At 35.1% G+C, this 23,575-nt stretch overlaps 1 protein-coding gene across 1 annotated transcript in view; it reads left to right on the top strand.

The window, feature by feature from the left end:
• The window catches only part of TENM1 (teneurin transmembrane protein 1), a 619,648-nt gene that overhangs the window by 128,470 nt on the left and 467,603 nt on the right, over positions 1 to 23,575 (top strand). Inside the window, exons 3-4 of the mRNA XM_079909820.1 lie at positions 1,071 to 1,331; positions 2,959 to 3,015. Coding sequence (XP_079765946.1) covers positions 1,071 to 1,331; positions 2,959 to 3,015 — 318 coding nt within the window. The remainder of the gene's footprint in view (positions 1 to 1,070; positions 1,332 to 2,958; positions 3,016 to 23,575) is intronic.

Raw genomic sequence — 23,575 nt, 5'->3', positions numbered from 1 at the left:
ACCTTATCTAAGTATTACATGGACATTTCAGATGATATGTCTTGGCATGTGGTCATTTTTCATCATTAACTTATTAAGGTCTGTTAAAGCATCTTTTCCCCCTTTTGACACCTTGCCATAATTGAATGCAAAATTGACTGGAAGACTGAATGAATGCCTGATATTCATGCAGTAAGTTGATGGGGCTTCCTTGGTGTCTAGCAGGCACCATGCCCAGATGAGTGTTTTAGGAAAAAGGGCTCTGTTGCTATCTAACATTGGCTATGGACAAGTGACATCTACCCTGTGGACTTCATTTTCCTCAACTGTAAGCAGAAGGGATTCATTACAGCATCTCTAAGACCTTAAACATTTTATGATTCTAAGGCTTAGGGGGAACTGGGGGGAGAATCCAAGCCTTGAAGCATTGCTGAGGTGCAATATACGATTGAAAGTTTTTTTATGTATTTCTTGAAAGAATGAATGAAACAATAATTAGCATAAAGTCAGCCTCATACTTCTTTGGAGACAATGGAAAGTAGTGATATTAAATACTCATAATTTTAGAGTTTAGACTAATGTGTTTTAGGAAAAATACTTTCAGAAAGTATACTTAATGTTTTTTCCTCAGAGTTTTCACATTGAATTATTTCTTCTTAACCCTAAGGTATATTAAATACTTAGAAAAGCCAATAATTTTAATATTTTAAGCATAGGTGTGCTCTGCAGATCATATATATTCTTCCTAGAAGAGAAATATCTTTTAAAGGACAGCTCTCTACACTTTATACTCCCCTGCACTCACTTATTTCATTACATTTGTGCAACCTAAAATTGTAGGTATAAAGCTATTTTGGGCATGCTTTTTCCAGAACCTTGTAAGAATCAACAGGAGCATAATTTTAAGCTACGGAAGTGCAAAATAAGCACAGAATCCTAGCTACCATAAATATAAAGACCAGAATTCTAACTTGGCAAAAACACATAAATACTAGCAATGGGGGAGAGGGACATAAGGACAAAAAGGTCGAATTTTACCAGGTATTTCTGTATGTTTATAAACCTTTTCTCTGAACTTTGTGTCTTCTCAGAGATGGAATTTTGTGAAACCCCTCACACTCTGTGCTCTGGCTACCAGACAGACATGCACAGTGTTTCTCGGCATGGCTACCAGCTAGAGATGGGATCTGATGTGGACACGGAGACCGAAGGTGCTGCCTCACCTGACCATGCGCTGAGAATGTGGATAAGGGGGATGAAGTCAGAGCATAGTTCCTGTTTGTCCAGCCGGGCCAACTCCGCATTGTCCTTGACTGACACTGACCATGAAAGGAAGTCTGATGGAGAGAATGGTAATAGAGCTATCTGTATTGTTTACATAAAACCCAGAGAGGATGCAGGTTTTAGCCTTTGATTTGTTTTCCTTCCCTATGTCTGCCTACCCTTCATTCTGTCTGCAGAATGGAGATGCAGGTTAGCAGGGTCCCATGGACAAGGCATGTACCTAAGTATCTGGCAAATAGACACATACATTTACAATAATAGATGAAGTACTTTTTATTTCTGGTGATTCCCCCGAAGGAAATAAATCTCATAGAGTCAGTAATATTGTGCATGTCTTATTCATTACTCACCTTTCATTTTCATCTTTATTTTCCAGTGCAATACTAGTGATATTTATTTTAGAAGTACTCATGTCATGTATTTTGGCTTTGTATCAATATATGAACAATGAGACGAACAGCTGTATAGCAAGCTTATTATGTATGTGCTCTCTATTCTGATTCAGATTAACCTGCCAAGTGTACAGAGAAAGGCAAATTAACCAGATTGGACTGAAATGATTAAAAAAAAAACAGAAGGTGAACATCAGCCATTTGCCAGACAATAAGTAGTAACAGCAGTGTCATTAAATTGTAGTTATATATTATTTTCTTACAACTTTTAGAAATGGAAAAGGTTTGTCATTTTGATTTGTTGGGAAGAGGTTAATTTATTTTGTTGTCTGCTTTTCTGTCCCTACCGAAGAACAAAGTCCTTTCATAAAAATCACATTACTGCTTATTAAACACATTAATCTAATCTCCTCCTCATTCTGTTTGTCTAAATTTCATAGGTCCCATCACCATGACCACAAAGCCTGGTCTGTTAGCAGTGGCTAATGAGTATTTTCTCAGGTGTCAGAGAGGTAGCCAACAGCCCTGTACCTGCAGCTGTTTCTATTCTATCCTCCTCTGCCTCCTTCAGCCTGTAGGAGACATTGGCCACAAGGATATAATCAGGAATGACATTTGTAATATCACTAAATATCCTATCACCAAATATCCTTGAGGGTCTTGATATTTTAGGTTTATTTTCATGTATGTATGTATGTATTGTTGACTTAGGCGAAGAGTGTAGAGGAGGTGAAGTGTGGAAGTGAGAAGGGAACATATTTGATCTATGTCGTGCATATTCATGTAAGTGAAGCAGCAATAGGATGGCAGTTGGGGGACCTTGGACTAGTCCCTACAGTTTTGGGGCCTCAACTGTCAAACAGGAAAAATAACGACCAAATTTATGTGAAATGGGGTGATAGAGGCTCTCCTGTATTTCAAAGACATTGTTCTTCGTCATCTCACTCCTGACATAAGGAAGTTATAGCCAGTTCACTGGGTTGAAACATTAAAATAAAAGAAAGGAATTTCCCCGTAGTGCTCCACCATTCTTCTACTCCTGCAAGACCCTAGGTATGGGTTTCTTCTGGGGTGATGAAACCTCTGGAATTAGATAGTGGTAGTAGTTGCACAACTCTGTGAAAATACTAAAAGCCACTGAATCGTACACTTTAATAAGAGTGTGAACATTATGGTATGTGAATCGTATTTCACTGAATTTGTTATTTAAAAAATACTACTGGATGAAGGGTAAGGATTGAAGATTGAAGAATCCCAGATGACTTGGACAAGGATTAATTAGTAAAAATGTTTGCTATTACAGGTTTTAAATTCTCTCCTGTTTGTTGTGACATGGAGGCTCAAGCTGGGTCTACTCAAGGCAAGTGTTTCCAAATATTCAATGACAAATTATTTTACCTCACCCCATCCCTGACACCCACCCTACAACATTCAACCCTGCCTGTCTGATAAACAACACACAGGCCTGGTTAATTAACCTGTCAAAGATTAGTTTATTGGTAGCTTGTTGGTTTGCTTTCCTGTGGAAGACTTCATGTATGTGTATGTTGATAGTAATGAGGAGGTGAGGGGGGAGCTAGGTAGAATAGGGAAACGTTGATTTAGCATGAAGGCAGAGATTTACATCAGGTTGGGTTGGTTTTGGCCTCATGACTTTCTGTTCTATCAATACATTATCTATGATTTTTTACATGACTCTAGCCATTAACATAGTATATAGTTCAGATACTGTCATAACTTTACACCTAGCAAATGGTCTTGGTCTTTTCCTTCCGACACTCTGGCTTGGCTTAAGAATCACACTATACCTATGTCATCAATTATAAATAACACCTTCAAATGAAGGAAATGTTGTTCATTCTCTTCTGTAGACCTGTTTTTATACTGTGTCATTCCTTAGTGAGGGGACATTGGTGTCCTTTTACTTTTGCCTTCATTGTGCTCATTGGGCTTTGCCCCTTTGCAGAGGGATACTGAAAGCAATATTTATTAATGATTTTAATGAAAATCAAACACTTTGTGGCAGAGGGAATCCTCACATCTGACCACAGGGCAATGACTCAAAATATGTAAGAAACTGGGGGAAATGGATCAGAGGGAAGATATATTAGAATCAGCTTCATCAAAATGCATATTATCCTCCCCTTCTTCCACCACGAGAACTGCTTACTGTGATGAGCCACTATACACACTGTGTTCACGTGCCACGTCCCTTGGATGTGTTAGGAACCTTCAGGAATGTTTGGGGCTGTTCAGTTTCGTTTTGCCTTCAGTCTATAATCAGCCATCTACCTTGATCATGTAACACTGTTTACTGAGACAGAGTTGGAAGACTCAGGAGTAAAGGCTGTGTATCTTTTCTTTTCTTTATAGGTTTATTTTCCTTATGATTTATTTTAGGAACTGGATGCGCGACCACAAAATTGGGCAGGGCGCCGATATAAAACTATGATCCGCTCTGCTAAAAACTAGTCCTTAACTGTAAGCCTCTTTTGACCCAATGTGCACCTCCAAGGGGGACTTCAGTAGAACATAGTGATAAAAAGTTTGTATTGTGAAGCCAGACAGCTTAGATTTAAATCCCAGCTGTGTGATCTTGGGAAAGTTGTCTAAAGTTTCTGTGCCTGAACTTCATCATTTGTAAAACAAGGAGAATATTACTATCTACCTCTAAGATTTTGTGATGATTGAATAAATTAATGTATATAAAGGTTTAGAATAGTACTTGTAACATATGAGTACAATAAGAATGTTCACTATTCTTACTGATCAGCACTTCACAATTTCCAAACACACTTTTAATATCTTTATCTCATTTCATCCTCCTCTCATTTCATTCCCATCTGTGGAATGATTCTATTGTTGTCAGCATTTTACATAGGAGGAAGAGTTAAACAGCAATTCAGAAACAAGTTAGCTAAATACAATTGATTGTTTTCCAAATAGCCACTTTTTTCCTCCCTTGGATCATGAATGAATATAAGATATGAACTTGAACAACTTTTCTCCACTCAGAGTTCTGTTAAGTTTTACTCTGCTCCTACTAGTAATTTTCAGTAAGGAGTATACAATTTGGAATCTTATGACTTAGAGTAAGATTTCACCAATTTAGATTCCAAAAATTTTCAGTCAGTGATACCAGGCCTGGCCTGCCTTCAACATTTCCATAGATTCTCACAGAGGAGGTTTGAGTTGAGAGTGTAAATGGTTTTTCTAAAAAAATGTTAATTTGAAAAAACAAGTTATTTTTAACGAATTAACATTTGTGTGCAAATGTGGCTATTTATTTCCCATTGATCTCATACATTCGTGAAAGCAGGCCTAGCAAGGAATCTATTTCAGTAATTTGAGTTTCTATATACTATGTTGAAAAGAGTAAATAGCTTAAAATTGGAGGGATTTATATACTTCACTACCTCAGACTCCATGCCACTGCATCCCTGTGTTTCAGTTAATGTCAATGACATTTTATTTTGTTTCTGTCTTCCTATATACATTCTGATTTTTAGATTATTGATGAGGCAATGGGCACAATATCATGGATCGGTTTAGGATGATTTAAGCTTCACTCCTGTAAATTTGGGAGAGAAGTGAAGATTGGGGAAATTGTTAATTTGGGTGTGCTGTTCAACTGAGAAAGATTCTGAGATGTGATTTCAAAGACACTTTGAATTCTATCCATCCTAGGCTATAATGTCTTGGATTTTCTACTTATATTTCCAAAATCATGTCTATAAGGACTTATTTCTTTCATTTAATTAATCGATCAAGCCTTTGAAAATATTTATTTTTTCTCATTTTCGTAAACTCTATTTGGTTACCCTTAATTGAATTGAAGTTTCTGATATGCTTTAACCCATGAAAAATTAAAATAAATAACCTTCCATTTCAGTACCGAAACAGACAGAGGTCTGCAGTACAAGGAAGGGAGAGCAGCAGGTAACAGAAGAGAATGTGGATTTCTCATCTTTCACAGGGCAGTCAGAACACTAAGGCACTTTATTTCCATTCCCTGAAATTTGTCCTAAGTAAACCCTTTGTTGTCTATTGACGCTTAATCGGCTGTTAGGAAAAATGCAGATTTACTCAAGTTAGCTTCAGCCTGAGGCCCGTGAGCAGGACACTTTGATATCAGTCATAATACTTTATTCATTTTACTCCTTTTCTACTCCCATTCCACGTTACTACCAACCTTACTATTCATTATACTTGAGTTGTGTATTTTCTATCTTCACGATGGTTTTTAATAAGTACTAGATAGGAAGCTACTTGAAGACAAAGCCTGGTTTATTCCATATTTTTGCTTCAGTACTTAGCCACTGGATCTGGAGCCCAGTAGGCACTAAATAAATGAAAAATGTGCTTTGCTCTGAGGGGAAGAATTAAAACTGAGAGATAATATATTTTGTAGATCTTCTCTAATAGAAATGCTACAGTGGGTCAAACCTCTGGTCATCTAACACACAACTGCCTCTAACAGGTGATCCAGTGGGCTTTTCTTAGAAGGATTTGGCAGTCCTACTTGAGCATTAACCTCAGTGATTAGGGTGTTCCTCAATAATTACATTTGACTCTACATTAGGTTGGAGGAAAAAACTATATCAACAGCTAAATCTGAATAATCAATTTCCAAGAATGTGTTTCTCACATATGGCCTAAATGAAACACTTGGATTAGAAAATGTGAAAACGAAATTGCTTATCAAGAAGCTAAATAGAGGGAAATAGGTAGAGAAAAGACATTTATAACCTTTAATAAAGTATAAGTTGCAAAGAAATTATTTATGGCTATTCTCTTGTTGATAATGCTATTTCTATGTAAGCAATACTTATTGAGCACTTACTCTTCGCCAGGCTCTGTATTGGAGACTGGGGATTTATAAAAGATGACCAGTACATGATCTCCACCCCCAAGGAATTTACAGTCTAGTGGGCAAGATTGATGCCCTGTTAATTAGGATTGTTTATTATTATTTATTATTGTTATTGCAGGTAACAGCTTGAGCTAGCTTAAAGAGAGAAAAACAAATTCATAAAAAGGGCATGTGAATGCTTCATGGGACCAGGACAAAAGAAGGAACTAGATTAGAAGAATTGCCTGGGCTTTGCCTCTTGCTTCTGAATCCATTTCCTTCAGTCCTGTCTCTGCAGATTTACTTTCTCTAAATCTCCATCCACAAGGCAGGCATAAAACCTCATACAGTTCTCCAGTTTATATTTCTTCTGTTCAGGAAAGAAGTTGAGATTAACTGGATGTTTTTCAATGCCGTTTCTAAATTCCAATGAGACAGATTAATTTTCCCAGCTTGAGTCAGATGTCTACCACTGGTCACATCAGCTACAACCAGGGAGTAAGGTCAGCAATACAAATGTTGCTTTCTGGGAACCCATCCACTGGATTCTTGGAGCAGTTTGCAATGCAGGCGGTCAGAGTCAAGTGAGCATGTATACCCAGTGAGGTCTACCAGAGAAGATAAAGAGCTAACTTTAATATGATTTAGTTAGTACCCTGATAAAAAAATATGTGCAGCTTGCTATGAGAACACAAGGGATGTGAAATCATTTATTAAAGTAAAAATTGCTGTATTAATGCAATCTAAATAACAATGTTCTCCGGACGGTGAGTAATTAAGAACATGGACTGCGGTATAAGATAGATCTAGGTTTGTGCCATGGTTCTGCCACTTTACTGTGTGTCCTTGGACCGGTAGCTAAAGCTCTCCAAGCCTCAGTTTCCTTGTCTGTCAAATGGAGACATTACCTATTTTAGTTTTTGTATGTGAGGATTAAATGAGAAAATGGACATATAGCACTTTACAGTGTTTTATATTAAATTAAATGCTCAATAAATCTTAGTCGTGGTTATCTTTCACACAACAAGAATTTATTATGCATGTATTGTGAGGTAGGTGCTACAGGGTGAAGTCTCTTTTATCAAGGATTAGCCAGACATGCAATGTGGCTTCTGAAACATCTGGTGTCCCAGGAAACTCTAGTGTAGCAGAGTTCAGCCTACCTTCTCATTTCAAACTGGGTAAAATTCCTTGCACTTGTCTTACCTTAAATAATACATCATTTTAATAGCCAACAATCTTGTTCTAAGTAGAGAAGACTATGAGAGGGAATTCAATGAAGCACTTCAACCTGGTTGAGGGTTAACTTTGTACTATTGTATGTCCTATTGTCATTGTAGTAGCCCCTTAAGGTAGAGCTGGAATTTCAGTTACTCAGAAGCCCTGTTGATTTCCATGATTGTTGGGCAGCTGAGCTCCCTATGCACTGCTCAGGAACTTTACAGGTAACAGATTATCTGATACAATCCCATGATAGCCAAAAAATCCGTTAGTACTACTCCCTATTGCTTCTGTACTGCATACCACAGAAACCTGGTAATATACCATGTACTACCAATAAACACCATACCATCATAGCCATGCATTTGTCATTCTCAGACCCTGAATTGCTTCATCGGAACAGCAGGCAGGAGTGGTGAAAAAATAGCTAGCCTAACACCTGGGTTTCTTGAATGACATATAATAGTTATACCCAAATGAGGAGTTATGCCTTCTGATATTTGACCATGTGGGGCCATTCATGTGCATTTAATGGAAGGGATTTGTTTGTTCTACACTTCTTTCTTTTGCTTTTTTTGTTTTCCCTTGATAGTGTAAGTTATACAGGACACTTCCATAGCCATAACAGTTCCTCGGGAACCATCTGAATGTCGAAGGAAGTGTGTGAAACAATGCAATGACTTGGTAATAGCTTTGGCAGGAGCCCTGCCATATAACTGACATCCTAATGGCTCTGTTGGATCCATTAGGCATGTATAAGACAGTGCAGATGACTTTGTAATGGCTCCTTTGGAGACGTTACACAATCAGAGGAAGAGTGTAAGTCATTGGGATCACTTTATGTGTGGGTGAGACACTTCTGCGTTGACCATGATACTCTTACAGTTGAAAACAATTTTGATGATATTGAAATTTCAAGCCATTATAAAGTTAGATATAACAAGCTTATATTTTCCTTTTTAGTAGGGAATTTTAACTACTATTTTTTTAGTATGAAAGTAATATCAGCTGATGGTTTAAAAATTAAAACAGTAAAAACATGTTTAAAGTGAAAATCCTCTCCCTCTTTACGCTTCTATATAAAGTATAAAAGTCATAGGTTTACAAAGATTCCATCGTGCATATGCAAGAAAATAAAAATTATTAACCGGTATATAAATCTTTTAGGTAATTTTATAACTAGGACTTCCAGTTGTATCACCAGGGCAAGAAATTATCAAGACACTCTTGAGAGGTAGCCAGTGTTAACAGTGTATTATGTATCATTGCCCAAATGTTCTGTACATGTACAAATGGGATAACATAGTAAAAGAAGACCAATAACTTTTTTCTAGTTAATATTATACCTATATAATATTAAATATATATAATGTTAAATTATATCTATATAATATATGTAATATTATCATCTAGTTAATATTATATTTTCCCATGTTTGCAGTATAGATCTGCCTTATTCTTTTTTTTTTTTTTGGCCACACTGAGTGGTTTGTGGGATCTTAGTTCCCCGACCAGGAATCGAACCCAGGCCCTGACAGTGAAAGTGCCAAGTCCTAATGCTGGACCATCAGGGAATTCCCCTGCCTTATTCTTTTTAATAGCTGTATAGTATTCTGTTTCTGTATGTATCATTTTTTACTTAGTCCCCTGTTTATGGAAATCTATGTTTCCAGGACTTTGATATTAAAAACAATGCTGGGGCTTCCCTGGTGGCACAGTGGTTGAGAGTCCGCCTGCCGACGCAGGGGACACGGGTTCGTGTCCCGGTCTGGGAAGATCCCACGTGTCGCGGAGTGGCTAGGCCCGTGAGCCATGGCCGCTGAGCCTGTGCTTCTGGAGCCTGTGCTCCGCAACGGGAGAGGCCACAACAGTGAGAGGCCCGTAAACAAACAAACAAAAAACAATGCTGTACTTAACATCTTTGTACACATCTTTTTGCATACCTGTTGGATAATTTCTTAGAAGTAGAAATGATGGGCTAAGGATATGTACATTTGACATTTTTTATAGATATTACCAAATTTCCCCTTTAAACAACCAGTTTATCTTCCTACTAATGCTATATACTACTAATGCATCTGTTTTCCTGTATCCTTTTCAACACTGGCAAGGAATGAAAAAGATTTCTAATACCCAATCTGCTAGATGAAATATGGTATCTTTTTGTGCTATTATTTTGCAATTAACTTATGAGTGAGCTTGGGCATCTTTTTGTATGTTAATGGACCATATACATTTCTTTTTCCTAAATTGTCTGTTGACATCCTTTACCAATTTTTTCTATTTGAATTTTTCTATTTCATTTTTAATTAATTTTTAAGTTGAAGTACAGTTGATTTACAAGGTTGTACTAATTTCTGTTGTACAGCAAAGTGACTCAGTTATATGACATACATTCTTTTTTTATATTCTTTTCCATTATGGTTTATCCCAGGATATTGAATATAGTTCTCTGTGCTATAAAATAGGACCTTGTTGTTTATCCATTCTATATCTAATACAAATTTTCATATTTCTTATTAATTTTCAAGAACATTTTACATATAAGAGGTAAAAAAAAAACCTTGAATGCATTATGCATTTTTCCTAGTTTTTCATTTGCCTTTTGAAATAGGGTCATATGATGCAGTTGTGTTTGTAGATATAGAGCTTTATATTTTTAAGTGGTCAAATTCAACCATCTATACTTTATAGCTTATGGAAGTATATGAAGATTAGATAGATAGAGAGATAATAGATAGTAGGTAAAGATACAGATATAATTGTTAACAATATTATAATGTCCCTAATTCTAAAAGTAAACTGCTTGAAAATTTATTTTCATTTTAGGTTAGAATATAAATATCTATATACAGATCATAAATCTAAATGGATGGTATGCATGAATGTAGTGTGCATCATGGTTATATTTACCTGAAAACAGACTTCAATGTGGAAGTAGTTTCAGTATAAATACAGCATAAATAATGTAATTTTTAAATTAGAATTTTTTAGGTTAGTCATCATGATTGATCTTGATATATTGTTTAACCACTTATTTATTAGTACATTAAATAGTGTACTAATGAGTAGTGTACTAAGAAGCCAAAATGAGTTAATGTGGGGAATTCCCTGGCAGTCTAGTGGTTAGGACTCAGCGCTTTCACTGCTGAGGGCAGGGTTTCAATCAGTGGTCGCAGAACTAAGATCCTGCAAGCCGTGAGGTGAGGCCAAAAAACTCAACCAACCAACCAACCAACCAAACAAACAAACAAAACCCAAAATGAGTTAATGTGCTTACAGTACAGCATGTTACTTTATAAGGATCCATGCAACTTGATATTTTAGTTGAATTAAAACATAGGCATGTTCATAGTATTTTAAAATATATTAGTTAAAATGAAAATATGTATCATAAAAGTCTAGAACTAATGAATAAATCCAAGAGCCAATTCTGGGATGGGGGGCATAAAATAGATAAGACAATCAAGAAAATGGGAGACAATAAGAAATAAGCATGTCAAAATAACTATAAATAAAGAGGCAGCTGCTTCATAAGAGACTACTTTGTGTACCTCTTTTAAGATATGCTTGAAAACATGGGTGGAATAGATGATTTTATAGAACAAATATGAATGACCAAAATGTTCTGAGAAGATAGATAAATATAAACTTTCTAATTTATATTATAGAAATAAAATTTCCAAAGAACCACCCAAACCAAAAAAAGTAGCAAATGTAGACAGTTTCATAGACAAAATCTGCCAAAACTTTAAGGAACACATACATCATTTCAATGCTACTTAAATGTTTTCAGAGCATAACAAAAGTGGAAGCTTCCAAATCTTTTTTTAATTTTTTGAAAGGAAGAAAAGCAATGAGATCTAAAGCAGAAAAAGAAATCACAAAGTAAATCTACAAACCAATTGTAGTTGTGAATACTGATGCAAAATTTTTAAGTAAAATACTGGCAAACAAGGTCCAGCAATATAGTAAAAGAATAATACACTACAACTAAGTGCAGTTCATACTAGGGAATGCGAGGATAGTTCAATACTAGGAATTCTGTTACTCTAATTTATCATATGAATAGATAAGTATAGATAAACCATATGAAAAGTTGCATAGATGACAAAAAGGCATTTCATAAAACCCAATGTTGTATTAAACAAACACATAATATTTACTCTCTGCTTGATACTGTTAAGTATTTTAGATATTAATGAGTTTAATTCTCACAACCACTCTATGACTTAGGTACTAATAACATCCCCATTTACAAATGTGGAAACTGAGGCACAGTGAGGATAAGTAAAAAGTTATTCAGCTAGTACGTGGCAAAGCCAGGATTTAAATCCAGTCCGATTCCAAATCCACTGTGCTATACTACTGCTCATTAATTTTTGATAGAGACTCTTAATTTTAAAAAGTATATAATATATATAATTTCTTATGTAAAATCACAAAATCCAGTTTTACTCTAAGTGAGGAAACACTACAAAGATTTCTGTTAGAATCAAGAACAGAAAAAGGATGTCCATTTTCACCAATTACTTTAAACTTATAATGAAGGTAGCAACTGTAACCATGAGAAGAGAGACTGAAGTAAGAGGAATAAAATTAGAAACAACGAGGTCAATTATTATTTGTAAGTTATACAGTTGTATATCTAAAAATTCTAAGAAAACTAAACAATAAATTAATACAAATGATAAAAATTCAGTAAATTAATTTGGTATAACATTAGGACACCAAATTAATAGTTTTCTTCCATATAAATCACAACCAATTAGAAAATGTGGTTGAATAAATTATTACTTTTACAAAAGCAACAATGACAACCAAAATGCCTAGGAATAAACTAGCAAAAAGACCAAGACACACACTCATACACACATACGTTTACACACACAAACACAGACACACACACAACAATGCTATTGAGGAATATAGAAGAAAACATAAGTAAATGGAAAGCCCTACCCTGTTCTTGGATGATAAGTATCACTATCATAAAATTCTCCCTAAATTAATCTATAATTCTAACATAGCTCCAATAACAATATCAATTGGTCATGTAAAAACTCTGATTTACTGGCGCTAATGTTCAAATGGGAAAAAAAAAACCAACATGCAAGAATACCTTGAAAATATTTGGAAAAAAACATAATGTTGTGATAATAAGTTTGCCAGATGTTTAAATATATTTAAGTTCATTTTAATTAAACTAATATTCTAATACATGAATAAAGTGTTAGAATGGCAAAGGAAGCCTGCAAATGGACCCAATACAAATAGGAATATAATATATGATAATGCTAGCATTTCAGATCAATAGGGAAAACATGGATTGTTTAAAAAAGGTGTTGAGACAATTGGGTAGCTGTCGAGAAAACAATAAAATTGATTCTCTACCTCACTTCCTACACCAAAATAAATTCTGGTGAATCAAATTTTAAATGTGAAAATAAATAGTAGAAGGAAATTTGGGAGAATTTTGTCCTAACCTTAGAGTAGAAAAGCTTTTATAGATATAGCAACAACAAAAAAAGAAGCCATAAACAAAAATGTTGTCATGCTATCTGTATTAGCATCCAAAGACAAAGGGTTAATTTCTCTTATGTAAAAAGTATTCATAGTCAATAAGAAAAAAGTCTCAACAATAAAATGAAAAATAAAGTGACTCTAGGCCATAGAAAAGGAAATAAGAATGGTTCATGAGCCTATGAAATATGTTAACCTCACTCCTAAGAGAAATGCATAATAGAACTATGTTATTTATCACTGATCACATTGGAAATAAAAAATTTGATAATATACTTTGTTGGTAAATGTGTATAAAATGTTGGTTATAGGAGTATAAATAGATACAATCTCTATGAAAGAAAATTTGGCAATATCTAGCAAAAAATATACCTCCTTTTACTTAGCAATTTCACTTCCCGGAATTTATCCTACAGCTAGTCAATGGGTATGCAGTGAAACGTGTGAGGATGTTCATAGTAGCATCGTTTGAAATATCTAAAAATCAGGGATATCAATCAAAATGTAAATCAGTAGGAGGCTACTTGTATAGTTTATGGTAGAGTCATGCAATGGAATACTCTGTAGCCTTACAAAGAGTGAATATATATGGTGGAAGGAGAAGTGGAATGCCTTAGCGGAAATGGCACAGGGAGATTTCAACTCTGTTGACACTATATTTATTTGCATATTTATTTATCATATTTTATTTCTTAAACTAGGTGGTAGGGGTACATTAGTGTTTACATTATTGCTCTTTATACACTTTTATGGATGTCTGAAATATTTTTTCATAAACTTAACACAAACAAAATGAGACAACTATGTATCGAAGTAAAGCAATCTTCAACATACATCATTAAACAAAAACCACAGGGTTTGAATCATCGTATATAGAAATGGCCTTTTTGTCTGTGACCCAGAGTAAGAAATAAAATTTACATTGTGACCCAATTCTTAATGAATCTATAAACAAAAATAAAAACTAGAAAAAATTTTCATAAGACAATACCTACCCTTACTATGAACAGCGCACTCTGACATTTTCTGTTCTGTTTTATTTCTTGTCATTCTAATGTTAACTGTGATCCAGTAAATTTATTTCTTAACCAATTCATAGGTCACAACCTGCAACTTAAAAACTGTGGTGTCCAGTACACTACACTTGATGTGTGATTTTTAATGGAACAACATGTATATATGCTTGTAGATGTATAGAATTTCTCTGGAAATATTCACAGTAAATGGATTATTCTGATTGCATTTGTGGAAGGGAACTAGGTGACTGTGGGATAGGGTTGGAGGGAGATTTATTTTCATCTGTGCTCTTTTGCACTTTTAGAACTTGGTACCATGTGTTATTAAAATTTTTAATTTAACATAACTAAAAAGTAAATAAAATGACAATGGTATCAAGGAGGAATGAATCCAACTCACTTGCTTTCTAGACCACTTTTTAAAAATAACCAAATGTAAACTAGATAGCTAGTGGGAAGCAGCCACGTAGCACAGGGAGATCAGCTCGGTGCTTTGTATCCACCTAGAGGGGTGGGATAAGGAGAGTGGGAGGGAGATGCAAGAGGGAAGAGATATGAGGATATATGTATATGTATAGCTGATTCACATTGTTATACAGCAGAAACTAACACACCATTGTAAAGCAATTATACTCCAATAAAGATGTTTAAAGAAAAAAAAGAAAAATAACCAGTAATTAATTGCTGCTTACAGGGTTCTTTCCAATGTTTGAAAATAAATGAAAAAAATAAAAGCTTCCCTAAAACAAATGAGCGCAAGATTATTAAATATTCCCTTTATGGCAGTCTCCAGGTGTAGCTCTTGATTTATTTCTTTAACACAGCTTTTTTGGTGTGTGTTCCTTGTAAAAATAAGATGAGAAACAAATCTATTAGACCAAGGGTAATATTTTGCTCTTTACATTACCATTAAGTCACTTGCTCATTTTAATTGTCATTATGAAATTAGAGCCCTGTCTATGGAAGAGCCATATTCTTCTATTTACTTGGAAAAAAGCTATGTTTGGAGATCGTTTCTGCCTTACAGAGAAAGCAAGGAAGGCATGGAAGTATTGTTATCCAGCCGACCAGCAGTTTTATGTTTAAAAGTTGTCTGCCAAAATGAGCAGTTTTAAAACAAAGACAGCTGAGAATTTCAAACCTTTCATGTAATATATACCATACTATTTTCCTTTGAAACCAAAAACATGTATTTGTCATTTAACAATTTCAGCAATGTACACATAATTGTGTTTGCATGAACAAATGACTATTATACTAGGCGGTTGACTTTAAATAGCATTTCTTTATTCTCCAAGGTCTATATTTTTAATTTTTTGTTTTCAGTTTTATTCTCCTATCATCTAGAAATTTGTGTTTAAATAATTTTCATTTATTTTGTTGTTTGTAAGTGCAAAACTAGTTTTTTTGAGATAACTTATCTTTTATTTTCATTGTCCCTTGGCAAGTTTATATTCGCTGAACTAATCCTGCAGCTAGAGAGATTGTGTGGCCTGTAGAAATCTTCTGTGCAAAAGTTTAATAACTTTTACTATGAGAAAATTGGCAGCCTTGTGAAATAATCCAAGAATTTCCCTTCTGCCACATTTTTTATAAACCTTGGGTTACCTCTGCTAAAGAGGGGCCAAGACAAGAGATGGTTAAAACTAAGGGAGTATCTCATTTCCTGATGAATTCATGAGTTTTCTGTGCTTACTTCACCTGGCTTCCAGATTACCATGCTCCTAGTTTTCCGCTTATCTCAGTAGTCACTTCTCTGTCTTGTTAGCTGATTCTTCCTCTTCTCTCTGACCTTTTAATATTGTAATGTCCCAGTGCTGTCTTTGTCCTAGAGTCTTCTCCATTTACACTCACTCACTGAGTGATCTCATTTGGTCTTGATACTTAAAACACTGTCTAATACACAAATGAGTCCCAAATTCATATCTCAGCCAAGACCTCTCTTCCAACATCCATTTTCAACTTACTTGATGATTGCACCTGGATGGCTAATGGGTATCTTAAATTTCACTTGTCCAAAACTGAGCTCCTAACCCTCCCTCTACTTCAAACTTGCTCCACTTGCAGACTCGCCCATTTCAGTTGATGGAAATGCCAGCCTACCACTTGCTCAGGCCAAAAAACCTTGGCATCGTCCTGAAAGCTCTCTCACTCTCACACCTTACATCCACTCTATCAGCAAACACTGTTCCTTTATTACCAACCCTACTGCTATCACCCTTGTCCAAACCACCATCATCTCTCGCCTGGTTAATACCCCCTAATAGGTCTCCCTCCTTCCTAGAATGATCCTTTTAAAATGTCAGTCTGCTCTGCTTAAACATATTGCAGTGGCTTCTCATTTCACTCAGAGTAAAATATTTACAGTGGTCTAAAATTCCCTCCCTGATATCTCTCTGACCTCACTTCCTTCTACACTTCCCCTTATTATTCCTGCTCCCACTTCAGTGGCATCTCTGTCCCTCTCCAGAAAAACTGGAGCACACTTCTGTCTTAGGGACTTTGTCTTAGCTAAGTCCTCTGCTTGGAACTCTCTTCCTCCAGATCTTGCATCTTTAACTCTCACACATCCTCAAGTATCATCTTCTATATAATTTACTTGTGTACTGTGATGATTGTTTATTGTCTGTTCCCCCCATCAGAATTACAAGTTCCATAAGGGCTGGGATCCTTTCCGTTTTGTTCACTGAAGTATTTAAAGCTTCTATCAGAATAGTTTTGGACACTTAGTAAGTATTCAACAAATATTTTGAACAAATAAATAAATATAGAGATGTAATTCTTGCTATATATGTTTTGACTGTGTCTTTGCACAGAACTGAGTAACTGTTTTTGATTGATTTGAACTGTTATTTCTTGCACAATTGATTTTTTTAGCGCCTTGTCTATATGCGTAAACCAATTTGGTTTCTGAATGATTTGATCGGTCAGCTCAATAAACTCAGTAGTTCTTAAACCCCTTTGTTAATAGTTGAATCAGTCAGACCTGTTTACTTGTTTCCTGGATTTGTTTAGTTTCAGTTTGTGATGACGGTACTGGCTTTTATAGGTAAAATATTCAAGCTAATTTATGCATGGAAAAACCACTGCAATTGATATGCCAAATCAATGCATGTAGACATAACCATATTCAATCACAATTAAACTACAAGTCAAATGAGTATTGTAGGAGAACTTTATAGTCAGCATAGTTGGTTTTAAGACTAAGAAATAGCAAATACCAATCGGTTGCGTATCCATAATTAAATAAATAAATAAGCGCATACATATATCTTTTTGAGTGATTTATGAAAATAAGCAAGTCAATCAAAATTGTCAAGCAGTTTGATTCATTTAAGACATTGCCTAAGTTGATATGTTGTCTGACTGAATTGCCTGGTCATTCCGGTGGAAGTTATTGAACCTTTTGTTTATGAAGACACAACCATATTTTGTCAAATGACGCATCAATTGATTTTTTAAAAAACCATTCCAATTAGAATTGATCAATCAATTCAGTCAAAATTGAAATGTGAGTCTATAGGACAGTCAAGTCTAAATTAAGACTAGGATAAGAAATTATATGAAGATGTTAAAGTGAGATTTTACTAATCCTGAGTCATGTCAGAGTTTGAGGAAGTGTCTGTACAAGTTGAAAAAACAGTGGGAAATGAAATTTCAACGTTTCAGCCTTGAAAGAGTCATGAACCCATCAACTCATGACATTTTCACCAGTTCTTCCATACTTACTGGTGTCAAAACAGTGCCACAACCGATATTGAAGTACCTCAGGAAGGAAAAGCAAGACACAACAAAACAACCACAAAAAAGAAAGAAAGGAAGCAGTAGCTCTATGAATTAAGTACTTGATATATATGTGTTTACTTACCCACGACATATGTGCATAAATTATTTTAACCTTTGGCTGCTTTCATTTTAGTCCTGGATCTGTAGGATACCGTTTATTAATTTGTATAACTTGCACAGGAAGCAGTAAGGATTTGGAAAGTAATTTTATCTTTTCCCTCAAGTGTAGTTTTCTCCCTGAGCTCTGTCATTTGTACATCAGACTAACACTGCCATTTTTATCAGCTTCAGCCACAAGAAGGTTTATCAAGGTGATACTGTTTCACTTCTTGTTTCTAAGGAGCTGCCTGGAACTGGAGTCACGAGTCTGCTAAATTGGGCAGTCATTTGGAACTTGTTTTTTATCACGTTCTTCTAAGAACCATAATTTTCTAAAAAGAAATTAGCCCAAGGTAAATCTCAGCAGAAAAGTGGTTTTCTCTGATAATGGTTTGCCTCCAATGAAGAGGTTGGTCTTTACCCACAAGAACTAGAAAGAATAATTTGGACATATTTTCTTATACCTTATACCTTGGGCCTGTGAGACTTAAAGAAATATCTTGCCTTCCAACAAGTTAAGTTTCAGTTGTTCCAGATTGAATTAGTGTAAATAAAATAGAAAGAAGAGCCCTAGCAAATCAATACTGCATTGGTAGTAAACTGGAAAATACTGACAAATTATCCTTTTAGGCCTTAGCGAGGTTTAATCTAAACATCGTTTTCTCCTGACAGTATGAGAGAGAAGAGGGTAATTTATTACACAGTCCTGATATGGATGAGAAAAGACTGCTGCTTGTTCTTCACTGTTCTGGCTCTTTCCCTCTCCATGCCAGTTCAATTTTTGTTTTGCTTCAGAAAATCATTCTCCAATAATATATTTATAGGTCTTGTAACTTTAATGCATAGTAATTGCTGCCTTATCATGGTGCATTTGAGTACTGGCTAGCTTGTTTAAGAATGTAGATTTTTAAGTGCCCCTTTGAAGCTCAGGTGTCTCTTAATCCCCACACAAAGCATGTTCTTAAAAAGCATCATATGCAAATCTTTTCATAGTTTACCTGCTGTAGGGGATCAGTATATAAACTAATTTTTTAGAAAATCTGGTCACATTATCATGCAAATAATTACCCTGCTCCCAAATTGATGATTTTCATGACTTGGGCTTTTTGTTTGCTGGATTTAAAGGTGGCCCCTATTTCTAGTGCAATTAAAACTTATTAGTCATTTGCAGAAAAGGAGAAATTTGTGTTTTTTGACGGAAAAATATTTAGTGTTTCTTTCAAGTTTCTTATGATTTTAATTGTTTCATCATATAACTCTTATTCTTTGTGATAGGTGTGAAGTTCAAATATGTGAAATGTGTGGGAGAAAAAATTAGGTCAGCAATTTGTTCATCTTTTTTCTGTTAAATAAATTAGTTGTGCTAAATGTCACATTTTCTAACATGGATATGATGAAATACATTTTTAATTAACCCAAGAGGGATATGGACATAAGAAAACAAAACACTTGCTCCAGGCAGGATCATTTCTCAAGATACTGCATTGTGAACAATATTTAAATTACTGGTTATATTTATCCCATGTATTTTGCAAAACTTGAAGTCTTATATTAACAGTGCACCTCAACAGTTAGAGTAATAAAGAAATGAACCTCAAACTTTTCACACATTTTGGGGATAGTATGTATATTAAGTAGTAATAAATGTTTTCCTACATGATGTACCCCATACCAAATTGAAGCCTTACTATGTTTAATGGCTCATCTAGGCTCCAGAAATATTTAAACTCCCAGGTACCTCTATCCAAAAGATTAAAAAATTAAGATGGAAATGGTGAACATATTTACAAAAGGAGGAATTTTAGTAAGAAACTCAGTTAAATTTAGTTTTATTGGTTCAGAAGGGAAATAAATTTCTTTTGGGAAACATTTTCTAGAAGAGAAAAATATATTATGGATATATGATTGGACTATTAAATATAAATGTTGCAATCTTAATCTTCTCTAGACCAAGCCATTGTGACAAGATTTCCCTATATAATTAGCAGCACGCTGCATATGCCGGTGAGTTAACAAGAGAAAAAGAATCAGTTTGATGCCTTAAACATAATTAACTACAATGTATGAATTTGCTTTACTTCAGATATTGTATGACACATTATTACCATTCTGTGAGACTTCAAAGTTGTTAAACACTTTAAAATTCCCTTTGAGGGCAAGGCATTGTTATAGGAAAGATATGGGGAGGTGTGCGGGGAGAGATAACGGATTAAAAACAAATGTGGTCACAGGCCTTCTACTTAACAGCTTGCTTACTTGGACCTAATGGTGTTGATAAAAGTAATTCTGATGGCATTATTAGCCTATCTCTATACAACTAGGCCAGTTGACCAAATAAGATCAGTATTTTTTTCCCAATTGTCAAGACAGCCAATCACCACGGGTTTGACTAGATCACTGCACAGTTGATCCAATTCATTAGTTAAGATTACTGAAATAAATCACACTTGGAGGAAATTCAAATGCAAGTTAGTAGGCAAGTACCATGTGGTGGAACAGTTCCATAAGAGCAAGCTCATCAGATGATTTCTGCAAGTCATTATTTATATCCAGAATTGATTCAGTGAGTAAAGTCATTTGAAGGGTCTTAAAGATATAAGTAGAAAAAGATGTTTTTAGCAATTTAAAGTGAAAACATTTGTTAGCATTTATTAAAGAATGTTTCAACACTAGAACTTATTTATTCAACAAGCATTTGTCAAGCACCTACCATATGCAAAGGACTGGGGACCCAGAAATGAATAATTAGACATTTTCCCTGACCTTGAGAAGTTCACTGTCAGCTGGTAGGGTGGATGAGTAGACAAACTAATAATTATGGTTTGATGTAGTAAGTTTTATAATAAAGATATAAGCAAAATGCATGCAATGAAAGCATAGAGAATAAAATAACAAACGGGGGAAATCTGGGAAGCCATCACACAGAAGGTGATATTTGAAGTATGAATACAGATTTACCAGGCAGAAAAGGAAAGGAAGGATATTTCAGGCAGAGTGAACTGAATGTGCATAAGCACAGAGGCATTAAAGGGCATGGCATATTCTAGAAATTGCAAGAATTTGAGTCTGGCTAAGTGATAGCATACTAACAGAGACAGATAAAAGATGATACGTCAAGATAATTTGGGGACAGTTTGCAAGGGCCTCATATGCTTGGCATTTTTCTCCTAAAAATATGGAGCTCCACCAATTTGTTAATGTGATAAGATTTGTACTTTAGAAAGACAACTTTTATGGCATTGCAGAATATTGATTGGAATTCATTCACTAATTCAACAGTATTTATTGAATACTTACCATTTGTCAGGCAAGTGGTAGAGATAAAAAGACCAATAAATCATAGCCCCTGCCCTAGAAAACTCAGCCTGGTTAGAAAGACAGATATGCAGACGATTACAATTCAACATAATATGTCCTTTATTATAACTATGCCCAAAATACAATGAGAACAGAGAGCAAAGAGTGCCTAAGTTATCTTGAGGAAGTAAGATAACATTTCAGAAAGTATGTTGACAGTTTAGCTAAGACTTAAAGGAAAAGTAGAACTTTGTCACATGGGCAGAGAAGAAAGACATTGTGGCATAAGGAAAATCTAGAGGTGACTTACATTTTTACAGTGGCATAGTAAAGTGGACCCTGCCCTTTCTTTTCTCTAAAATTACCCAAATACAAAAGGAGAATGAAAAGCAGAATAACCTTATGTCTGAATCACAATGAATGGATAAAGCCTGCCAAGTGCCATGATGATCAAGGAGTGTGGGAAGATGCCTAGAGGTGACTAGTTTTCAGACAAAGCAGAGCATACATTCTCAAAGTAATCAGCTCATACTGTGAAATAAACCAATAATCCTTTATTTAGAAAAATGGGAATAGGGTTATAGACTGTTGGTGGAAGCTTCCATGGGCCAAAGGGAGTTCAAGTCTGAAGAAGGAAGCATGTGCATACATCATCTTTGCAGTAATCATTTTGAGGAATGGTAGAGGAGAGGGATTGAATTTTGAGTAGCCATTCAACTTCCAATATTCATTGACTGGAGATAAATAAAAGCTAAAACAATTGTCTCTCTCTGACACACACACACACACACACACACACACACACAGACACACACACACACACAGACACACACACACACACAGACACACACACACACACACACACACCCGTGTTGAAAGGATCTTTATTCTGAACCAGGGGAAATTTCTGTTAGTCAGGAACAGTGCATTATCCTGTCCCCTACCTGAACCTATTACTAATAGCTGGTCTAGAAAGAACTAACCTTATTCAAAGATGAGTAATAATCTAAATGGAACCAGAACATAATCTATACAAAGGAACTAGAAGAAAAATAAAAAATAGGAAAAACAAATGGCAGTTAAGCACTCGCTAGAGAAATATGACCCACAAGCAGAAAAAAGTTGGAACAAACGATATAGCCATGAAAGGACATAGTATATAAATCAGAGAGCTCGAAGAGAGTCATAAAGTTATAATCAGACAACATAAAGGGAAATAATGTGAGACAGTGAAGCTCATGAAAATAACAAAAGAGCAAAAAATAATCATGAAAATGAAGAAAACATTGGAAGCAGCAGTAAGGAGAACAGACACTGCCAAAAATACAGTTTAGACACATGAAGAACAGAACAGAAAAAAGGGAAAGAAATTAATGGGATAAACAAATAGTTTTAAAGAAATAGAAAGTCAAATCTATTTAATGTGGACAAAGTAGATCCCATCTAAGTGCACATGTTATTCCCAAAGACAAGAACCAAACAAAAGTAACAAAAATATGTGAAGATAAAATTCAAGAAAACATTCTAGAAATTAACTTGAATTTGTAGGTTGAAAAAGCACAACATATCCCAGGAAAAGTGTTAAAAGGATGATCATTGAGACACACACTGGTAAAGTGATGAGATTTCAAGAATCTTTAGCACACCTAGGTAAAACAGGGTGCCCTGAGACTACTTCACAATAAAGTTCAACACTAGTAAATAGTGAATCAGTGCCTACAAAGTCATTGGGGTAAAAAATAGAGCTCAAGAAATGTGAGGCAAGCAAGGTGTCTAGACCACTGAATTTAAGGTAGCACTCAATCTCAGGTGCCAACACTACTCTTCACAAAAGAGTTAGTGCCTTCTTGAATTCTGTGCTCTAGGCGCCTCACTTGTCTCTCCCTAATACCAGCCCCAGATACTGGCTACAAAAGTATATAATATGTTATAAATATAAATAAATAATTTATAACTGCAAAGGTAACCATTCGTAGGTAATAGTAGAACTAAAAACAGAATACAAAACTTCCACATTATCAGAAGAAATATGCACATATAATACACACAGCAGAGAAAATATATACCATATCAATTAAGAGAAAAGAAGGCACCACTCTTAGCTCCTAGAGACACCTCTCAGGTCT

The sequence above is a fragment of the Stenella coeruleoalba genome, assembly GCF_951394435.1.
Source record: "Stenella coeruleoalba genome assembly, chromosome: X".
Lineage (NCBI taxonomy): Eukaryota > Metazoa > Chordata > Mammalia > Artiodactyla > Delphinidae > Stenella > Stenella coeruleoalba.
This window is presented reverse-complemented; position numbering and strand designations above follow the sequence as displayed.